The 23,344-nt window shown below is 40.7% G+C and overlaps 1 protein-coding gene across 1 annotated transcript; it reads right to left on the bottom strand.

Annotated features, from left to right (window-relative positions):
- Nucleotides 1-4,587: 4,587 nt before the first annotated feature.
- Nucleotides 4,588-23,078, bottom strand: LOC113972352 (serine/threonine-protein phosphatase 4 regulatory subunit 3B-like). The gene is given in 13 exon segments (XM_027693319.1): nucleotides 4,588-4,915; nucleotides 5,440-5,614; nucleotides 6,080-6,219; nucleotides 6,562-6,731; nucleotides 7,446-7,604; nucleotides 8,076-8,178; nucleotides 8,909-9,040; nucleotides 9,232-9,348; nucleotides 10,061-10,174; nucleotides 10,388-10,465; nucleotides 11,774-12,330; nucleotides 12,333-13,602; nucleotides 22,865-23,078. Coding segments are annotated over 12 exon segments (2,040 nt in total). The 5' UTR covers nucleotides 12,541-13,602; nucleotides 22,865-23,078; the 3' UTR covers nucleotides 4,588-4,828.
- Between the last annotated feature and the right edge of the window lie 266 nt (nucleotides 23,079-23,344).

Below are 23,344 nucleotides of genomic sequence, written 5' to 3'. Positions count from 1 at the left end.
TGACCACAAATTACCTCCGTGGTCTGGGGAGAAAAATAAACAACCGTTGTGTTTTCTGTGACTTTCTCACATCTGTTTTCCAAGGAAAGACAGACACAAGGCTTTCTGTGACTGAGATTTGCTCTAAGCTACAACAACGTACAGTCAAGGTGACAACGTCAGTCATGTTTTAAGGCAGTTGGACTTCTCAAGCTCCTCACTCTGGAAATCTGAAAACTTCTGGGGATAGCTGTGAAATTTCAACTGATCAACACAGATCCAGCCTATGGAGTTGCTCACTAGTACACAGATAAACAGGACTTACTGCAGCAAATACAGCAGATATCTAATTAGTAAATGGACATTCATATTGTTTGCAGCAGAATTTGGATGAAGCCTCTGATTTGTCTCTGAATGGTCAAAGTTGGGATGGTGGACACATCCTCACATGGTGAAATAGCAATGTAAGAAAGGGGTATGCACAAGGCAAACGTGAAATCAGGCTGTATACTATTTTCAAGGTCTTGTGCTGTTTCACTGGCACTAAGTCTGCTGTTTACTCTTTGCCTGTTGCTATGCATAAGTGCCAAGTATTTATTGGAACAAATTATTAGAAATAATGAGAAGCCAAACAGGAAATCAATAAAGACTCGTTTATGTGGAAAAATACGTTTATCCTCACTTCTGATAAATAGCCAGGCAGGCAAAGCTGAAAGATCTCCATGTCAGATGAATAGTCAAGGCACTGAAAAATAAATTTTGGTGAATTACAGCAGGTTCACCTAAAAGGATACTAAATGTAGTTTTATTTTTTGTGCTTGCTGAGCATGAAAAAAGTTTGTACACAATGAAATCACTAGATGAAACTACAACGTATATGTGACTTAAGCTTATTAACATGCCTTTCTATCAGTTTGCCCAATTTAGATAAAACAGATTAATCACTGTAGAGTTATTCCTTATTTGGAATAAAAGGGCTCAATTTCTGGTAATTTTTATTTCTTAATGTCTCATATATGTCTTGTTAAAAAAGCTCAGTTGTTCTTAACTATACACACTGATATCATGGCAAATATCTGTCAGAAAATCTCTTTCCTCAGCTCTGTTTAGCCCACAAGATTAATAAAGGCAGACCTCACAGACATCCTCCACCCATTTCACAGCACTCTAAAAACCCTCCTACCACAAGACACACTCCAATTATTTCCTTTTCTTCCCCTGCTATTACTTTTTCTCCATTTTTGAGCATCATCTATCATCATCTTAATGGAGCTCTCAGTTCACACATGTTGGGTTTTTTCCTATGATTTTCCTATGATTTCCTATGTTGGGGTCATTCTCCTCCTTTTATAGGTGGGGACACTGCAACAGGATTTGGTACTCAGTGTGAAGATGAGGAAAGGTGTAGGCAGCTGTGGTCCTCTTTCAGAATGTAGGAGAAAGAGGATGACAAATGTTAAGATAAACAGAAAATTAGGAAATAAATCAATTTTAAAAAAATAATCTAAATTTGGTATGGACATTTGAGGTAATTAATGCTTTGAGTACCATCAGGTACCCAAAAGCATAAATTGTATTATCAGTATTAATAGCTTTTATAACATCATTGTATGTTATTCATGTTCCTACTGTGTTTTTCTTCACTAGGTGGTAACCACAGAAACCAGAAATCAAACCAAAAAAGAGGTATCAGTGACAAAAGCATGGTGATATGGCACAGAATGATACTCTGCATTTGTTATCTGTGACTGCCAGAAAGACAGAGAGAGAGAGAGAGAGAAACACCACAGTTGCTTTAAGATGCATATTAACTCAGGATATCAAAGCACAAACCCAGAAATACAGTGTCTGCAACAAACTCCTGAGGGGAGAAAAGCAAAGAATTACCTGATGCAACAACTTCAGAGGATGAAGCTGCGTTTTTTTCCCCATAAATACAGCTCCATGATTTAGTCTTTCCTAAGCTGGCAGCAGAGAGATGGCTCTAGAAAATAATAAGCTCTATGTGGTGATCAGGCTGCAAGCTGCCTGCACTAGTCAGCATTCACTGCTTGTGGCAGAGTGCCAAGTACATACACATGAGGTTCATCCAAAACTAGCTCCTCTGATCCCACAGCTAGCTGGAAGATACAGAATATTCTTGAATAAACCTCCACTTGCACAAATATAAACTTTATGTCCACCCATACATAGAACTTTAGGAGGTAAAACCATCCAGATATTCACTGCTTTCCAGAGACAAAAAATGCAACCAGTGCTAGGATTGCACATTAACTCTTTTTTAGAGAAATGTCGATCCTTTCACACTTTAACTTGGGCAATCACCAACATGAGCTGTGTCTAAACAGCCTCAAAAGAGTGTTCATAATCTGATTTACTTTCCATGCAGAGAGATTTACTTTCATTCTGTAGCAGTGAATTTTACTTAAATAGATAAGCACTTTGAATTCATGATTTCGTAGCTCCTGCACTCCTCCTAATTCTGTGAGGCCTGAATTTCCCTGTATGTGTGGCACGGGAGGTGATTTCTGTTCACACACAATTGAGGAAAAGAAACTCAAATCTTTTAAAGCCTAGTCTATCATTAAAAAGCCAGCCTTAGCCAAGAGCCATCATACATAATTGTTACATTTATTCTAGGTTTGTGGGTTTGGGGTTTTTTTATTAAATATAGTTTTATTTTCAGTATGCAAGTGTCTCCATCTAACTAAACTTCATCCCTGAAATGAGGTGGAATGCTGCAGGGTGAGGATTGAAATGCAAACTTAGGAAAATTGAAAATAGGTGATCTTGCTTGACTTCTTTATTTTCTCTGAGAAGTCAAGAGGGCAACTCTCACAGAATGAGAGTTAAAAGAATAAGAATGAGCAATTAAAAAAATGTATAACAAACTATTCTAGAAATAATAATTAAACTTCCCCCTGAGCCATAAGGTTTGGGAGGCAAAAGTTTCTTCTGTCCTCTTTAAATAAAAAACCTCTGTTACAGGTTGCTAAAGAAAGGGCTCTGACAAATATACTAAAGATTTCTGCTGAAGTGATTTGAGTTGGCAATGCAGCTCATTGCTTATTATTTTCTTTTCCCATTTCATACCCAGACAAGATGACCAAAGTATAAAACCCTCAAGTAAATTTTCAAAGCACATGGCACTAACAAAACTTCAACTGAAACAGTTTAGATACTGAGTGCTTTTAGAAAATCCCATTTTCCTGATGCAAGATGAAGTTTCACATTACTGGGGATTGCTGCAGCTTAATAGGAATAAGTGTAATAACCATAACATAACCAATGAATGGCTAAAATACCTCTTTGCTCCTACCCTGTGACCTACTGTTCGGGCCCCCATCAATCTCAGGGGTATTTTTCTCCCTGCCCTCAACCCAATAGGAAAAACATTTTTCTTTTGCAAAGTCTTATTTTGCAAAGGTGACAAATTTGCTCTGTTCTTTTGTTTCCTTTTGGGAGTTTTGTGCCTATTTCAAATGATGAAATCCTTCCTTTCTATCCCTCAGCCACTGGAACAGAAGCCACATGATGCTAATAACTTTTAGAAAGACAAGGCACTCAGAAGGGTGGGTGCTGCAATCACCTGCCCAGTTGCCTACCATGGAAAGACCAAGTCAGGTGGAGGATTGGAAGCACAAGACAGAACAGTGCACTGCTGGAAGAGCTCCAGCTGGCTGTTAGTCCCTGCTATAGGGCATCTTCCTGTCTGAAGGCAAAGAAGAAGTTATAAGGAAGCAGTGGTTTTAAGAAGCTCACTGCAGACCTCAAGAGAAGAAGAATGTTTTGAGAATAAATTTTATCATCAATAAGTAAAGGGATTTTTTTCCCTCTTACACTTAGTCCATGCTTTATATATCAATATTTTGAATTACATGGACATACACTACTAACACTGACTTTTCAGAATGCTGGAAACTCACTGATTTTGCTGGAACATGTTCAGTAGTGAGGCCATTAAGCGTCTCTGCAATGCACAGATTAGCTCAACCACTGGCCTCAGCCACTTGAGAGCCTCTACAACAGAAGCAAATACTGAGACCTGTTAAAATAATGCAACTTCAAGCAAAAATAATTGCTTCAGTTACCAGGTTGGAGATGTCACCAGCAATTCACTTTCAAAGGAGTAGAATTCTATTAAAACCCTTCACTGGTTTGGCCTGGACAGATTGAAAACAAAGCCAGGAGAGGGATTACCTTTTGCACATGGTAGGACATTGTGGACTGCAAGAGTAACTCACAAGAGAAAAAACAATCCCACCTAGTCAAGTTTCATGAAAAATTTTTATTAAAGAGCATTTGAAAATAACATATTTTATGAAATTACAGAGTCCTAAATAAATTAATTCCTAAATCTTTAATACAATATAAACTTCTGTTTAATGGAACAATCCATATTACATATCTACACAGACAACACTTTTTTTTCAAACAAGAGCTACAATTAAAACTAACTACAAAAATGTTCAGAGAAATGGTTTCACATTAAACTATTCCAGGAGAAAAGGACCTAACATTTATTATTCTTATATATTACTTATATATATTATATATTTTACTCATACATTACTTATATATATTATTATATATTACTACTGTATTACTTTATATTAATTAAAACCATTATATATATATTTTATATATAAAAATGTGTATTAATATTTTAACTATATATTACTTATATTACTAACATGTATTACTATGATATGACATTATTATTATATAATAACGTATCATCAAAAGTGATCTACATGGTGGATTGCAGCTGGTTCCATATTTTAACATTAAGCAGTCATAGCATTTCAAACCCATCATAAAAGTCCTTATTTCAAAGTTTCCATTTCCTTCAGGAATCCAGATGAGCTCTTTTCCTTGGACATGCCTCCTCCTCTTCATCCTCATCGGTAAAACTAAATATTTCAAATATACATCTCTGCCAGTTGGAAAAGGAAAAAAAAAAGAAATTTATCATATTAAAAAAATAAAAATGAGCAATTGCAGTACACAATCCCCAGCCAACTTGTGCAGGACACATAAGCCTGCCAGTAGCAAGTTTCTGGGTGATGCCTTTTGCATTCCAAGACCCTTTTGTCTGGAGAGTGGTTTTGAACCTCAACTTGAGCTTCCTTGTTCATCTATCTGACCACAAAATTGTTCCAAAATCACTTTGTAAACTCCCAGCTGCAAATGAACAGATCCAACGTACAGTTCTGCAGAAGAGGCAAGATTAACCTGTGCCCACCAGATTACCAACAACCTCCAGTCCCACCTAAGCATTTCTTAAACCTTCCCCCAAATTAGTCAGAGTTTCACTAGGCAGGGATTTGGCTGCGTTTATCTCTAAGATACCCTGCCCACAGGCCGTTGCTGACCGTGCCACGTTATACCCGGCAAAGCACCACGAGGCTGCTGCACTGTCCTACATGAGGGCAGCAGCTTCCATGCAAGTTCTCCCACCTTGACAGGTGACATCACTGTGGTCAGGGGCGTGGATGTTGCATTGGAGACATTGGAGCTTTGTGGTGAAGCTGGAGCTGCCTCCTCTTCAACTTTACTGCCCCGGGGTCCTTCATCTGCCTCAGAGACTGTTTCATCTCTGACAAATGTCTTGCCAGTCAACATGAAGGGGACACTGCAAGAGACACAGGACAAGTGATTTGAGCTTTGCTTGATGCTTCAGACTTAGCCAGGCTCAGAAATGGCTTCCAGAGCTTTCGAGGGAATTCAGCATGTTGCAGAAGGCAATCCAGCTCCAGCTCCAGCTCCACCCTCACTGTAAACTTCAACAACATCCCAGCTGACAATGAGGCAAATGGAATCCTAACTTGGAGGGACAGAGCAAGATCCTGCTCTGCATAAAGGGCAAGTTTTCTGAATGGAACACTTGATCTAGTGACCCATTTCAGCTCTGCTACATGAGGCCACAAGAAAAGGCAGATGAGGGTTTACTGCAAATCAAGAGGGGTTTCAGCAAGAATGAAACCCAACTCCAATCCCAGCCACCTTCTTCTGCTGCCCTCCAGGAAAAGAAAAACAACCACCAGCCTTGCGCAATGGCAGTCACTGGCAGTCTCAGAAGACAGAAATTGGGCCATACCCGTTCAATGTCTGGCTTTGACAGCTTTTTTCTTGCTCATATTTTGCCTTCAGTCCCTGGAACGTGTGAACATATTGGATAGAGTCCAGCTTGTCAGAGAAGTTCTCAACTATGTGTTCAATAAGGGACTGGATGTCTTCCTGCAGAAGAACAAAACAGGGTTTCAGTCTCCAACGTTCACATTCAGAAGGCCAGAAAGCTTTTGAGTTTTGTTTGGAAAGCAACTAAGCCCTTCTCCAGAGCCAAAACATTCTTGTCAAGAACAAATGGGAAACAAGCAGATTTATCCTTAAAAAAACCCCTGAGATCTAGAAAGAATTATTGAGCTTCCCATAGAAACAGACAATAGACTCAACAGTGTCCCAGTTCTACTTGTGACCCTTCCACCAAACCAGGATGTTTCCTGTCTGGGAGAGCTGCCTTTTGCCTCTCAACCTGAAAGGCCATGGATGTGTCAGTGCTGAGGCTGCTGCTGAACTTACCACCCGGATGAATTCAAACAGCTCCAGCAAGGCAGAGTTGAGCAAGTTGTACCTAGTCCCATTGTCCAACAGAGCATTTACAACTGGCTCAAAGAGGTTTCCCAGAATGATGTACTGGTTGTAAAGATCATCTTTCAGGCCAATCATCCTCCTCATAAAACGAAGAGCAGCTGTGTGAAGAGAGACATTCAAGCATTTACTAACCTCATGCCAGGGCTCCAATCTGCTTCTTGTGGAAGAACTGAAAATTTTGGTGTTATCCCAAGAGGAAAATGCACCCTTAAAGCAAGAGCATTAAGAAGCACTTGGGGAAAGTGCAGAAGCAGCATTTGCTGACAGATCCCCTTTTCCTTCCTTCTTGGACTTTGCTGGGTATTTGAAGGTCATCAGGGACCACTGATTTCTTTCTCAAGTCCAGCAGCAATACACTTCAGCATGTGTGAAGTTCAACTGTTCACTCCCTCCTGTGCTTTTCTCTGCTCCCCTCCCAGAACCAGCCCCAAGTCTTTAACTATCCTGCTTCACAGAATTTCATTCCCTCTCCACAAGGAGCACCAGATTTAGGACCTTCTTTAAGAAGGACACGATTTCCATGGAAATGAGGCAAGACACCTCATCACAAAGGATCCTTACTGTCAGGAAGACCTGAAAGGATCCTTGAGGACTTCAAAAGAGACCAAAATCCTCCTTCCACCAAGAACTGCAGTGGTCTACGCTCACAGACAGCTGCTACCTTTCTTGCCAAATTACTTCATGGTAGCCAGTAAAACACAGGAAATCAACAGGACTTCTGAGTTCAAGTGTAGACACCGGTACTCTGGTGCACCTTCCACACAGGACACACAAAGCCTTGATGAAGGAAACCACAACAGCTCCATACTCACACAAGGCCAGAAATTTGTGTTTGGATTTCAACAATATCAGGACTCTTCTTAGCAGATCTTTGCTTGTAACATATTTCTTCATGTGATACCTGTGCCGTCGCACACAAAAAGAAAGCACCTCCAAAACTGAATCAAGTATTTCTGCTGTTTGATAATCATCTACAAGAAAAAGGAATGTATTCAGTTATACCAAAGAAAGAAATAATGCACTGTCATGTACACTGAGCTCCATTGATATTACAGTTTGTGATGTGTTTTTAGTGGACTTTTGTCTTACTGGATTGCTTTAGGAAGCAGCATGTTGGGTCAGAACAAAACAACAAACACATCTGTGGCTTTTTTTCCCATTACAGCCAATATTCTTTAAAATCAGACTAGGAAAACTACTACATGACTCACAATAGACATCAAGAAAGTACATCTGTGCAAAGCACAGCATCAAGCTACATCAGCATTCACAGATGCAAGAAAGGGCAATGAAAACTCCTGCCAGTAGAACCGCTGTCCTTGGAGGAACAATAGTTTGTAGCAGGAGTATTCCCAGCTGGCATCAGGGGCCTATTGTTGTTCTCAGGACTATAACTCCCTTCAAAACATTTCAGGATTAAAGGGGGAAAAAATGGTCATTACCTTTGTCATAGGATTTTTCTGATGTATCAGCCAGAAGTGGGGCAGTAAGAACGTGAATGCAACGGTCGTAGAAGAAATCGAGAAACTCGAATATTTCTAAATTCTAAAACAACAGTAACTGCATTAAACTCTGGCAATCACATATAATCTTTTAAATATGAAAGAGTAGTAGCAGAAGAAACAGCCTAGGAAAAATTCTACTGACTCCCTCAGTTCTGCCTGTATCTTTTATTTAGGCCTGCAGCACTGTCTTCACTCAAGCAAGATTGACTTATTTATTTTGGGTAAAAATCTGTGAGACAGCCAACCAACCTAGCTATGACCAAAAGGCTCCCCAGTATGGATGCAAATATAAACACATCAAATGCAGAAACTCCTCAATGACTCAAAGTGCTTTACCAAGTTACCTTAAGCCACTCTGACATGCAGTTTCTTCTGCAGCCTGAACAACCTGCAAACCTTTTGACTGGTATTCTGGGATATTACAATGTATTAAAACATTGATTTGGTTTCACACAGGCTCTACTGGACTCTCTTCTTTCAGGATTTATCATCCAGCTAGAGGGAGCTACAGTTAGACAGTGCTATGACACTGCCACAGGGGACTGCTTGGTTTTGTACCTGCACAGTGCCCCAGACACACTGAGGCATACTTTCATTAGCAAAATTCACTTCTGTTTTGCTTATTTAAACTCACTATCAGACCAGACTCCACTTAATAAAAAAAACCCTGAAGTTGTTCATTCTCTGCCCACAATAATAGCAGTAGAGACTCTCAGGCTTTTAACTTTGCTGAAACGGTGATGTGTCTTCTGCCCTTCATGTTCACTTACACTAACGTGTTCCCGCATATTCTCTGGATCAATCAGAATAAGCAAAATCTTGTTTAGCAGACTGTCAGCTCCAAGTCCAGGGTCAGCATTGTTGATCAGCTGCTCCATGATCACAATGAGGAGTGGGTTGTTCTGCAAAAAACAAACCAAACAACAAAGAAAACACAAAATAATTATTAGCAGGAATGGAATGAGTTCCTCAGTTTCTGTAATTTTTTTTAATAAAAATTAAAAGGAAACAGAGAAATTGAGACTTTGCCTCATTATTTCCCTGTTTGCCCTAAAACTAGTATGTTAACAATCTCCAAACCACTTTTACTTACATTGTCACTCTGACGGGCCTCTTGCAGCACAAAGTCGTGGATCATGAAAGGATTAAAGTATCCTACATAACACAATATATCTGTAGCAACAGATCTTACTTGCAGATCATTCATTCCCTAAGACAAAAGAGATTAATTTGTTAGAGTATATGAAGTTTGGTATTTATTATCAAGTGAAGATGCAAAGGAGAGGCACTTAAAAATCTGGACAATGTTTCATTATAAAAGTTTCTAGGAGAAACACAGTAAAACAGTTACAGAAAAACAACAAGAACCCAGCCAAATCTTTTCCCACTCTTTCCCTCCTTCAGAAAGGACACAAGGCTTTCTGTGAACTTGAGAGCCCTAATCTAGGCCAGAAACATTCACATCGGCCTACTTGCTAGAATATCTCAGACACTGATCTTCTCTACCTGTTATTCACAATTCATTCATTTGGTACAAAAGGACCAGCTGTACAAATCAAGGTGTACAACAATTTCTCTGCTCATTTACAGGCAACAAGAATTCAGATAGGATTGTGTCTGACAAAAATCCAATTAAGCTGCCACATCAAGAAGAGTCTCTTTCAAGGTTCACACCACCTTGTCACAAGGACTTCTCCACAGACTTCACCATCATGCAAAGTAAAAATAATAAGAGCAATCAAGCCAGGCTACTCCAGAGTAGAACTGTGGGCAGCTTTTGGAGGCTGAACATTACAAGGAACTTCCACTCATAGCAGAGCAAAGCTCTCCCATCAAACTTAGACGAGGTAGATCCAAAACCCTGGTGAAATCGCTAAGACCTTTTCTAGTTTTATTAAAATCAGCTGTACATTTTCACTTACCATTAACCTTTCAAGAGTTGGAAGAATTTCAAACTTTGCCAAAGTGTTGAGAAATTCACCTCTATTCGTAGGTAACGCATAAGAAAAGGCAAAGAATTCTCTGAAAAACTTCACCTAGTGCACAAGAAAAAAATAAAGTCAGGTTTATTTGAGTCAGAAAACTCTCGGAAAGGAGGAAACAGTTCTGCGGTCTTGGAGGTATTTCTGGAGAATCAGCCAGGACACCCTCCCTTTAACACAAACTGTAACTATCAGAACAGTTTCACTCTTTCTATTTCATCTCTCTCATTTAAAGCATTCAAGGAAACACCAAGAACACTGGCTTACCAATTCACGTAGTTGCTCATCAGCTGTAGCTTCATCATTCAATTTTGCAAAAATTTCAGAGAAAAATATCTCATCTTTCTGTGGAACACACAAAAAGAACACAACTTACACAGAGCCTCTGGAGAGTGAAAATAAATCTTTCTAGAATCCTCTACTGCACAAAGTAAAACTCTCCACACTGCCATTATTTTTATCCCAAAGAAGGCAAATGGCAGAGTACACATCCAGCAGGATCATTTCCAGTGTATTGTTTCAGCACTTCCCGGGTGCAGCACAAGCAGCTCTTGGAGACCAGAGCCACAGGTGAACCTGAGCAGAGGAGATGATCCCTAAAACTGACCCCTAAATTCGTCTCTACAGAGGGTGGCACTTCCTTTCCTTCTGCGCTTTCCATCCCAGGGCTTTGCAGCTCTTCTTAACCTCACAGATTCCCTGTGGGATTTTCCACACACATCCCGCAGCAAAAGGACAGAAAAGGGCAGTCCAAAGCTGTGCCAGGCTCCCTCCTTGCACCTTGCATGGAACCTTTTAGGTAATCACTTCTGCACTAGAAAGTGCCAATCAAGAGACAACACAATCAGTTGATCTTGCTGCATCCACACTGTTCACACTACACTGTGAACATCCCACAGGGATCAGTTTCCCTCTTTTGGATCTGCAGCATTGCAAAGTACCTTCTCAGTCCACCTCTGCAAGGAGGACGAGATTAACAGGTTATGAGTTGGCTGCAGACATGTCCTCCTTAACCATACTCACAATAAAACCTGCTGTCCCACTTGCAGGAGCTCTGCTTTGCCAAGATGGGAAACTTTTGGGACTATTCTTTGCTTCTCAGATTCATATCCTCTGCTGCCAAGGTTTACTTAAGGATACAGGACATAGGACAACACTTCACTTCTTGTAAAGTATTTTGGTTACCCCATTGCTTCAGACTCCAAGAAAACCAGGGGAACATCATCATCTCTCAAGTGTTTGGGTGCTTTCTGCCCTCTCTGCCCATCCATTTCTTTGTACCCCTTCACATGGAAAACAGTGTAACAAATGCCCCTAACAGAGAATAACAAATGTTGCTTGTTCCTGAAATACCTATACAAAACCAGTTCCTAAGGTGTATGTTGCTTGGCAATCAGAGAAGGACTTTAAACTCTCTACAACCCATTAAAAAATATTAAGATACTCACTTGAAATCTACCATTTTGAAAGTACAGAATGCAAGGCATCAGAAAGAAGAGGAAGCATTCAAACATTGTGCAAATTAAAGTGATTAACTTAGACAGTGTTCACCAACTGTAATCCACTTCCAAACCACATCCAGATGGATCTATACAGATCTATATATATCTATATCTATCTATACAGATACAGGCCACACTGAAACCCACTTACCTGCAACACTCTTAAAATCTCCTCTTTGCTGCGTCTGATAAATGCAGTGAGGGTAGAAAGAAAATCCTCTTCTAAGTCAGATGAATTCTGCGAGATGATGGCATGAATGTATTGTGCCCTGGATGTCTGGCAGATTTTGCGCCTTATTTCAGGGTCTCTTATAGGAATAACTTCCTGAAGCTTTGCTGTTTTCATCAAGAACTCCCTGAGGCTTTCTGGCTGAGCCAAAGATGGATCATATTCAAGGCATCCAGCAACATCCAGAATACACTCGTCAGAAAACATCACCTCAAACAGAACATCTTCATCCAGGTACAAAATTCCTCTCACAATGTCAAACAAAAGACGCAAGCCTTCAGTGTCCTTTAAATTCTTACAGACTTGGAAAAGCTGCAGCAGTTTGGGAATATAGCCTTCCTTTTTCAAGGCCAGGGCTAGCTTTTCCTTACCAACACGTGAGCGGCCAACAGAGCTCACGAGGTCTGCGATCTCTCCAAGTCTGTGGACTTCACAGCTGGGAAGGTCCATCAAAGGAATACTTGCACTCATTTCTTCAGGTGTTCCTCTTCCGACTCAAGAAGGTCCTGGGCGACTTCCACTGAACAACGCCAATGCCAAAAAAAGGGAACAGGAGGGAAGCAAGACAGGAGCACACGCTGCACTGACCTGCCGCTGCGCTGGCCTCCCACTGCTCTGCCCCTCCAACTGCCATAGGTATTCCAAGGCCTTATGGTGTCACCTGGACCAGAGCCTTCTGATTGGTCCATCCCTCAACATTCTGGATTACTGGGCTCATGACAGCCAACGGTCACAACCAACCGACTCCTTTTCGTTGTTGACCTTTTAGGAGTTCTACAGTAACTTCCAGTACCTTCAGGGGGTCAGTAAGGAGGCTGGAGAGGGACTTTTCCCAAGGCAGGCAGGGATAGGGGGTATGGCCTTAAGCTGTCTCTGGACTGCAAGGGTGGTAAGGCACAGGTTGCCCAGAGAGGCTGTGGATTCCCCATCTCTGGAAGTGTTCAAGGCCAGGCTGGATGGGGCCCTGAGCAGTCTGGTCTAGTGAGTGCCATCCCTGCCCACGGCAGAGGGCTTAAAACTAGATGATCTTTAAGGTCCCTTCCCACCCAAACCATTCTATCATCCTATGATCTGGAAGAGAGACAGAAACAGTAGTAACTGTATCATGGCTCTTTACCCCCTCCTAGCTTTGTAAGAGCAGCAGTTTTTATCTTTTCAGGGAGTGCAAAGGGTAATTCGTGTTTGTGCAATATGTTAGAAATTTCAAATGCCATCCAGCAAAGGTAAGTGCTCTTTTCCCATCAGTTAATTTAATGCTGCCACATGGCTCTTCATACCACACTCCCCAAGGGCCACACTGGCCGTTCCAGCACAGGGCACACGCTGCTAAACACAGAAACACCACCACGCAGGAAAAATCCCACCAGCCCATTAGGGCTGGAAAGCCTTTTGAAATCAGATGGCAATGAACAGGCCTAGTGTTTCCCCATTGAGGGTGTGTCCCAGCTTCTTCTACCCATGGAAAAAATGCATCTAAAACATGCATGGAATAAGTTCTGTGGGAAACAAAGCAGAAGGTTTTGTGGAGGCCTTTGGAAAACAGGAAGCCATGCACAGGCACAAGTTGTGATACATTTGCTGGCCAGGATCTTTTTAATAGAGAGTTTTTACTGGAAGATGTTGATCTATTTTTAGCAAATTAATCAGGACAGAAGTAATTTTTGAGGAATATCTCATTTGGACTTGAAGCTGTGGGGTTTCTCTTCATATTTCTGATACCTTGCTTCCTTTCTCCTCTGGAAACACTTTTTCTTTAAATAAAAAAAAAGGAATTAAATGTTAGAAATGAGACAGAGCAGAATTAAAATGTTTCAAGCCTAGTCATTTGGGTTTTTTTAGTTTTCATTTTATGAAAATTCTCAGCACTGTATTTTCATCTCAATTAAAACTTCCTAAAACCAAGAAAAATGTTTCTACCTACTCTATTGAAAATGTTCAGTTTTGTTTGTTCTAACCCATCTTAACATTGTTAACAGGAGGGTTGCAGAGTCCAGGCATACCACCCTGAGGAACTGAGGAGGGCACTAGAGAGCCCCTAAGCCTATTTGGGCTAAGCTTCAACACCACTGTCAATACTAGCATTTCATTAGATATTTTCACATGTTATCATTAGCTGTAGTACTGTAGCTGTACTATCATTACAATTAATTTTTCTTACCTAGAATAAGAAATTCCAAAACCCCACATATTCCAGCCTCAAAAAAATCCATTTTCCCCCCCTCCTTTTAGTCATTGTGATCTGAGATATGTAACTTCTAGCTACAAACATTTCTACACTGAAATCCCTATAGAAGAAATCTGCTAGATCTCAAGTTTCTCTCTTTGCATTTTTGCAAAATTATAACACAACACGGTGGACAGAAAAAGCCCGAGGGACCACATATTGGGCTGGGTGCCCAGAGAGCTTCACCTCTCCCCAGGCCTTTTGGACTGCTTTAATGCCCAGAACTTGAAGCAAAAACCCTCTCACTCCAGTCTAACATAACTGCAAGCACAAAAACCTGTGGCAGGGCTGGCAAGACTAGTAAAGCTCATTATTTTGTACTAAGCCGCAGTGTGGTCAAGTGCATTTTGTTGCGTAAGATAGAACATGTCAAGATCTTGAACTGGCACAGAAAAATGGGTGAAAGTTTCTGATTAAGTAGAAGCTAAGGAAAGTGCACGTTGCCAGAAAATTATAGTTATCTATTTTGCCTCTAGCCTCAATGACAGTGGTTAAAAGCCTTCCCAGGGTTCAGTCTTAGAGCAGCACTGTGTGCTACAGCCAAATGGCAGAAGAGCCTTTAGGTATTAAACAGATCAAGAGATTTTAAAGGTGGCACTTTTTGACAGTTTGCATGTCACATTTTCTGCCTTTTGTACTTAAATGGCACCTAAGAACAGACTAAAGATGAAAATACTTAAGCTTTACAATAACCTATTTCAGCCTTTATGCCTTCCTAGGAGCATCATCCTCCTTAGAAAGGGACTTATGCCATACATTTATTTCTGAGGGAAAAAATTTATTTCATGCTTGGTGAACATCAATCCTCCAGTGGGTCCCCTTCATACACACCTTGTTGTCAGTTTGCAGCCACGTAAGAGAAGAGCTGGCGAAGAGATTTGGGCATTTAATCAGTGGATGTGCAAGGTTACAGAAAAGCACTTTGTGAGAAAAGGAGAGCAGGCCAGCCTGACCAGCAGCCGCCAAAGGGACTGGCATAGTGGGTGCCCTGATGGCAGAGCATCCAGAGCATAGCTGGGATATGAGCAGGACACCTGAAGGAAATTCATGTGGGATGCAGAGTGATACTCAGCCTACATCAGTCCCAGCAAGCCAGTGTTTGGGGGAAAACCATCAGAACAAAGTAAACTCAGTCTTTTTACCTACATCACAAAACCCTTCCCAGAAGTACTAAAGTGTTAATTAAATTGCTGTTTTCAGTCATTTGATTTTAAAGACAAACTTCTTTTCTGGGAATATTGTCTTTTAACAACCCTGGTATATCAGAGCAGCCTACTTTATATAATTAAACCAATCTCACAGCAATTTCTAGACTGGCTGTGCAGCACAGCAGTCCCTGGGCAATCCACACCTTATTCAATGTCTGCTCTTTGCTTAGACTGCACTCAGCGATGGTGTAAGGAATGCTTTGACACAGAGAAGAGACAGAAAATTGCAAAATGCATACTTTCCTGACCACCTGGCCTCCCTCCCTTCCCAGTGATGCAGCCACAGGTTCAAAGGCCCCATGGCAAATATCATTCCCTCACCTGAGATGCGTGAGCAGGGTTTACTAAAAACCAGACACAAATGGCAATCACATACACCTGAGGTAGCCCAGCTTTTCTGCAGCTGTTGCATAGCACAGTTGGAATAAATAAAAACTGCCTTGAAATTAGCTGGAAGTGTATCTGTGTACACACTAACAAGGGATCTCGCCTCTCTGACTTAAATAGTTTTCAGTTTATTTCCCTCACTTCTCAAATTCAGAGAGAGACCATTTAAATCAAATACTACACTTCAAATCATGTCCCTTCTTGAAACTAAAGAAAACAAATCCCTGTTATTTACTTCCCAATTCCTTTGCAGGTACTGCAGTCTTTGTTATTCAAACATAATCACAAGAGGAAAAACAAATGTTCTTCATGTAATTATATTTCAAACGTTTCACTTTCAGGTCATTAAATCTCTGGTATCTTCCTCCCACTCTCCCAGCACCCTCTTCTGTTGTTGATCTCCAATGGCTGCTGTCTATGTGGCAAGCCTTCCTGGCTGGGGAGTCATTAATACCGCAAATATGATTATATTGCCAGTAATGAAACACTCAGTAAGGTGCCCAAGCAGCTGAAATTATTTCTTCCGAACTGTAATCTCTTGCATTTATTGACCATGGACTTGAAATGACACCTGCTGTTGTGCTGCTTGTTCATTGCTCCCAAGAAAAACCATCACAGTCTTTTTTTAAACTTTTTTCCTATAAAATGCTGTCAATTCTTTTTTCTTTTTCTTTTTTTTTTCTTCCACCGTTCCACTGCTCCTTTTCTCCTCTCCTCTAGTCATTCATGAGTACATTTAATATCAAGATCACCTCAAGGGAAGGTCAGATCAATGGTGAGAGTGAGAGTGCAACAATCTGACACCTGTCACTGCCCTATCACAACGAACTACAGAAAGCCAGCACAAGTCACCTGCATTCTTCCATAAAATGAGGGAAAATACCTCCAACCCCAGAGATATTCTGAGAATCCCCCCGAAGGCATTAAACCAGTGCCTTAAAGAAAGTTTCAGTTCTAGATCATGAACTTTTTTTTTTTTAAAAAGCAATTTTTCAGAAGAAAACTCTGAAAACATGACCATGGATAGAGATCAGGACGATTACGATTATCAGGATCAAAACATGTGTACTTCCAGGGTTATTTTGCCAGACAGCATTTATGTTCTTGTCCTGAGCTTTCATGGGTATCTTCCAACATGGTGCTGATGGCGGACAACACAGCATTCCTTACAAGCACAGAGCAGCTTCCCATAACTGAGTGACATTTGGTTTCTGCAGTGCCTTGCAAAAGCAAAAGGTGACTATTAAGATGTTATGGTGCTGATACTGCAACACTTGAGCGGCTTGTAAAACAAGGTGATTTAGAAGTGCCTGAATCCACAGTAACATATCAAACAAGGTGTTGGTTTGAAGGAGAACAGTATTCATGCAGGAGCAAATCCCCTGCCTGCTCAAGTGCACCATGGATTCTGGAGGAATTGCACTGGCTTCACTCGAACAATCCAGCTCCCAGTTTGTTTAAGTAAACACGCATTCAGCCCAAACAATAATGTTTTCTTCTCAAAGTGGCTAAGCATCTTCACAAAGTGGATTAATTAGGTAGTCAGCAATTTTCCCCCAATTGTTGATAAGCTCCAAAGCTGAGAGGACAGTCAGCAGTTAAAGCACTGCGGCACGTTTGTGTGTGTGAAATGAGGGAGTATACAAACAACGTCTCAGAAATCAGGGGGATTGTTTTGATTTTTATTGAAGAATGGTGATGCTCAGAAGGATTTGCATAAGTTCCTCAGGAGCAGCTCTGATGTTCTGGTTTTCTGACTGGAGTCAGCTCATTACCTCCATAACAGAGAATGTCACTGATTTCCTTTCTTCAAAATTAAGGATTGACAAATGTGAAAAAAGTGAGCTGAAACACCTCCTGAAAGATGACAAAAACCAAGGCAAAGTCTACAAAAATCACTGTTCTGTACTTACTTTTTTCTTTTTTAAAACTGTGTATACTCGTAAAACATTGTGACCAGCTGTTGTTCTTAGACATAAAGTGCTTATCACTGTTATGATCAAAATGATAATGAGCTCACTGACATCAACACAAGGCTCAAAACACTGTCTTCTGAAGCATACAAAAAGAGTTGAATAAATACTTCTCTCTTTAACAGCATCATTTTATCTGAATAGATTAAAAAAGATGTTTTAAACCAGTCTGTATCTTATCCATGCAAAATGGTGGATCAATTCTGAAAATGTAGAGGTTTAGAAATTTTAATTCATGGAAAATATTAACAGAGGTACTTTGGTGCAACTATCAGAAGTGGAAGTATGTTTAGTATCAGCATGAAAGAGTGTTGAGAAAATAAAGAGATCAAATGCATAAAATTACTGGAAAACTGAAGAGCAGTTATTGCCTGAATTTGGTTGCCTGGTATTACTTCACTCTCTGTTATCTGCTATATTGAGTGTTGGCTGTTCATGCCATTAAATTCAAGACAAAAAGAGGCATTCAACTCCTTTACAAGTATCTCGGTCAAATGTGCTTTACTCTGTCAGAGCAGGTATGTGGGAAATTACCAAAACAGTATTGCTGGGCTTTGGGTTTCTGGGGTTCTTTTTTCTCAAGGAGGTGTTCAGTAATGTAACATTCTGCATTTCTCTGCAATTAAATTTATCTCAGTATATGCAAATTTTGTGTGTGGGAACTCAGGCTTAACCAACAGCAGGCACAAAACAGGGAATTGATACCCAGGGAAAAGCATTAACCAGGATAATAAGAAAATAACTCAGCTACTTGTTTTCTCTCAAAATAAAGACTGATTCTAACCTTGGGGAGAAGCACTTTCTACAGGCACTGAAAGTTTCATGTAACTACCAATAGCCAGCTATTACCAAAATTTCTTTGCCCTATTTCTAATCCAGCATTCAATGCTTAGTCTCCTTGCAGGGGTGGCAACTTTATCCGAATAGGAATAAATATCTCTTGGTGTCTTTGTCATCCCATATTTTGCAAGCCAGTCTGAAGGATTCCCTCAATTAAACTCTTCAGCTTTGTTGTGACCACTCAGTACCATCCTGAGAGCCAAACACTGGTCCTGAACACCCAACAGAGCACAAGACTGGGGAAGAAATTCCCCAACATGAGACCACTCAAAGCCATGCTAGTGTTAATTGGTACCAGCACTGCAAACCCTTTTCTATCTTCTCCTCTGCAAGACGAGGCATATTTGAATATGAACACAGATTTTGGATACCTAGAGAGTCAATAGATAGAACCCGATTGCCACAGTGAGTTTCCAAAACTCAATCCTACTATTTTCAAATCCTCTCTGCTTGAAAATAGAAGAACAGCACAGGTCCCAGAGAATGGCACAGGACTCCAGGATCTGAGCTGCTCTGGTGGACATTGTGAGAACCCATCCTAGGAAGTAAAAAAAAAAACAAACCAAACCAAACAAACAAACCAAAATCCTTCTTAATGACTACAAAAATTTGAAGTTAAGAACAACGTTATCTTGAATTTACAGTGACTTAATTCCCACTAATAGCAGAACAAAATTGATTCTCCTTTACAGTCAAGCCTTTTTATGGCAATCCATCAAAATCACAGAATCATAGAATCATAGAATCAGCCGCATTGGAAAGGACCTCCAAGATCATCAAGTCCAACCCTTGATCCACTACTACCGTGGTTGCTAGACCATGGCACTAAGTGCCACATCCAGTCTCATCTTAAAAACCTCCAGGGACAGAGAATCCATCACTTCCCTGGGCAGCCCATTCCAATGCCTGATTACCTTCTCTATAAAGAATTTCTTCCTAATATCTAACCTAAACCTCCCCTGGGCAGAGCTTAAGACCATGCCCTCTTGTCTTACTGATAGTTGCCTGGGAGAAGAGACCAATCCCTTTCAGGTAATTGTAGAGAGTGATGAGGTCTCCCTGAGCCTCCTCTTCTCCAGGCTAAGCAAACCCAGCTCCCTCAGCCTCTCCTCATAGGACTTGTGTTCGAGTCCCTTCACCAGCCTTGTTGCTCTTCTCTGGACCTGCTCCAGCACCTCAAAATCCTTCCTGAACTGAGGGGCCCAAAACTGGACACAGTGTTCGAGGTGTAGCCTCACCAGTGCTGAGCACAGGGGAAGAATCACTTCCCTGGTCTTGCTGGCTACACTGTTCCTGATCCAGGCCAGGATGCCATTGGCCTTCTTGGCCACCTGGGCGCACTGCTGGCTCATGTTCAGCTTCCTGTCAATCAGGTCCCTTTCTGCCTGGCTGCTCTCCAGCCACTCTGTCCCCAGCCTGTAGCGCTGCAGGGGGTTGTTGTGACCAAAGCACAGGACCCGGCACTAGGCTTTTTTGAACCTCATCCCATTGGAATCTGCCCAACTCTCTAGCCTGAACAGGTCCCTCTGCAGAGCCCTCCTGCCTTCCAGCTGATCGACCCCCCCCCCCCCCCCCCCGGCTTGGTGTCATATGCAAATTTGCTAATGGTGGACTCAATCCCATCATCTAAATCATTAATAAAAATGAGGTAGTAATATTTAAAGGCCTCTTTTACTACTGCAGTAGGAAAGAGTCTCTGGGGCATGAGAATCAGATATCATACACACACAAGCAAATCAACACAAAATCCCCTCAAGTGCTCGCATCTATTTTTATCATCTAAAGATACAAAGAGATAACAGCAGCAGGGCTGAATAAAAATAAAACCATGGTCAGCCTATAGCTGTTCATCCGGTTCATGGTTTTTCATCAAGAAAGCAACTGAGGTGCCTGAGTATTTTAAGAACTGCAGCATAATCTTGATCTATGTGTGAGAATTGAGAGCAGAGTTGGAGAAAACTTGAATTTTGGCAAAGCCGTTGGAAAGGAGAGGTGTTCAACAAGGAAAAATGCAACATTTATAGACTTAAGGGTCATGGGTCTATCTTTAGGCTAAAGTATGCTATGGCCACACACGTTGTGGTTTTTGAGAACCAGATACCACAACTGAAGTAGGGTTTCCATAGAAAGACAATGAATATATTTTCTTAAAGTACTAATCATAAAAATAATTTGTTTTTTCATTTGAGTAAAGGATTAAATGGAACGGTTCCACCTGAGTTGCATCCAGCTTTCAGAACTTACCCCACACCCCATGAACATTCTGGCAAGGCCACACTGCTGAAGAGAGCAACCTACTGTGATCACTTGGCAAAAGGACCTGCTGTTGGTAGGTTCAGAGAGAAATATCTGCTGGTCGTGCCTTATTTCAAAGGGAAAACACTGGGGCAGATAACCCAGGTGTTTAACACCACCCAAATCACACAGCCTGCAGGGATCAGAGTTGGTCCTCTGTCAGGAAGGGTAATTATGAAACAGCACATATTTTATAAATTAATTTACTCCCAAAGTGAGGTAAGCAGAGCAGAGCAGACAATTCTGTAATTATTTTTTTCCTTTTCTCTTACATGAACAGAATTACACCCTCCTTTGATTTATGTTGTAGATGGTGGCTTTTTGGTTTTGTTTGAGTTTTGGATTCTTCGGTCTTGGGAGGTTTTGCTGTTTTCTCTTGTGGTGGTGGCGGTGGTGGTGGTTTTGGGGTTTTTGCTTTGCTTTGTTTTGTTTTAAACAGCAATGCAGAAGACTGAGAAGGAACATGAAGAACATGCTTCTATGAAATCATACTTTCTAATCAGAGTAATGAAATGAAAGCCATAGCAACAGTTTTGTGATTTCTTATTAAGGTCACAGGAAGTTTCTTAATGCGGCATGATACTGCCCGCCAGTAATAATTCAACAATAACTAATAAATTCAACATCATGAGAGCTGCCATCCAAGTATCCTAATACTGAGTCTAGCTGGCATTAAGGAGAGAAACTAAAACAGGGGGAGGAAGAAAGCTTTCCCCCCTGAAAAGCAAGAGGAAAAGCACTGGAAATCTGCAATTTTTTACTGTCTTTTGAGTGGTATTTTTTTCTCTTTTTTATTCCTTTTAAAGTAAAGCCACAGGTCTTCTTTTGTTCAGCAACGCTTGTCTTACAGGGACATGTAAAAGCTCCATCTGAGGTGAGGTCAGAGCAAGGGCAGTGAGAATTTGTTCAAATTGTAGATGTCAACGCAGTGTTGAGGTATGGGAGCTGATGCAGATGTTAGAAGTAAACTGACCATTGTAATGTGCAGCTTGTGAGAAGCTGAATAAAAGGTCCATGTGAGCTCATCCTGATAGTAATACAGAATTTATCCTACAGCAACCCATGATGACAGTCTTAAGTATATTTCAGCAAAAGTTCCATGTGCATGCCAACTAAAATAGAAAGGGATGAAAGCAGAAACAAGAGTGAGATGATCTCATACAGGGACCCAGGAACTCAGATGACAGAATGCTCTCACCCAGCACAATCCCTCTTGGCTGCAGCTGAAGTGGAATTACCACTTCCTCCAGGAGCAAGGATGTCTCACACAGGTTTGAAGGCCGTGCTTCTCAGCATAACTTTTCCCCCTCAGAAAAGTTATGTTCACACAGATGTTCATTGAAAAAGTGTAATTAGTATTTCTATGTAAGCACTCTATTCACAATTATTTCTCAAACCTTTTGTTAAAACTACTATTCTTTCACTCAGAAGTAGAAATAGATTCAATCAAGCTATCTGATAATTCACAATATAAAATTTCAAGTCTTGGAAAGAAAAAAGGTACAGCCTGTGTCAGAAGTACAAATTTACAACCCTTGCAAAAAACCTATTCACCCTGCAGCCAGCACACAGAAGCAGCATTTATTTACCCTTTTGATGTACAAGTAAAGCCTGAGAACATTTCTCATATCCATTTTTATATCTCTATACCTATTACTTGCAGTGATTCACATTGGCTGAAATGAGGTTGAATCAAAAGTTTCGTTGGTGCTTCTTTGACAAACATCTCACAGATTTCTCCCTTTCAATATCCTCAGCCTTAAAAAGATAACCGATGTAAAACAGATTGAGGACCACACCTGTTTCAGTACATTTCAGTATCATGTATAAAGAACACTCACACTCAAAGAAACCTCAAGAAAATGAGAAGTAACAAGTGTTTTGGACTAAAAAACTGGAAATTATAATTTTTTTGTTGATACTTGAGAAATTTTTTATAGAACAGCATGAACACACCATTGAACCCCATCTTTACTCATCAGATAACATGCTTGCATTTTTCACTGGGAATAAAGACACTTCAGGAGACAATAAATTATTCACTTACAATCAAAGGGGAAAAACCCCAACAACCAGACAGTCTTACCTTCTTTTCAAAGGATATGCCAACATTCCTGCCTGCAAATTCTGTTTTTTCAGTGCTTCCCACAACTGTTTCTTGAGTGACTTCTTCATTGGATGGATCTGCCTTCATCTTGGGTTGCTCTTTGCAGTGTTTCTGCTCTAACTCCACATGCACACAGTAGGAACTCCTCAGTGCTGATTTTAAAGTAACAGGTTGTCTTTTCCAGTGTTTTTTTCTGTATAGACACAATAGAAATATTGAACTGGTTAGTTGTGCTGCTGTCACTCAGACAGTGGAGGTATCAGTGAGAAATACAATGCCAATAATTAATGTTTGCAGTGGAAAAAGGCACATCAAATTGACTTGTAAAGGTCTGCTGTAGCATTACTAGCAATTGGCATCTTAATAAGTAACTAGATGATCATGCAGCACACTTGAGTGATAATGTAAAACTAGATAATTTATGGGAGAAAAAATACTAGGCTGGATAATTGACACTGT

The sequence above is a fragment of the Neopelma chrysocephalum genome, unplaced genomic scaffold (assembly GCF_003984885.1).
Source record: "Neopelma chrysocephalum unplaced genomic scaffold, ASM398488v2 Primary Assembly neopelma1_91, whole genome shotgun sequence".
NCBI lineage: Eukaryota > Metazoa > Chordata > Aves > Passeriformes > Pipridae > Neopelma > Neopelma chrysocephalum.
Note: the sequence above shows the minus strand (reverse complement) of the source record. Positions and strands in the feature narration are given on the sequence as shown.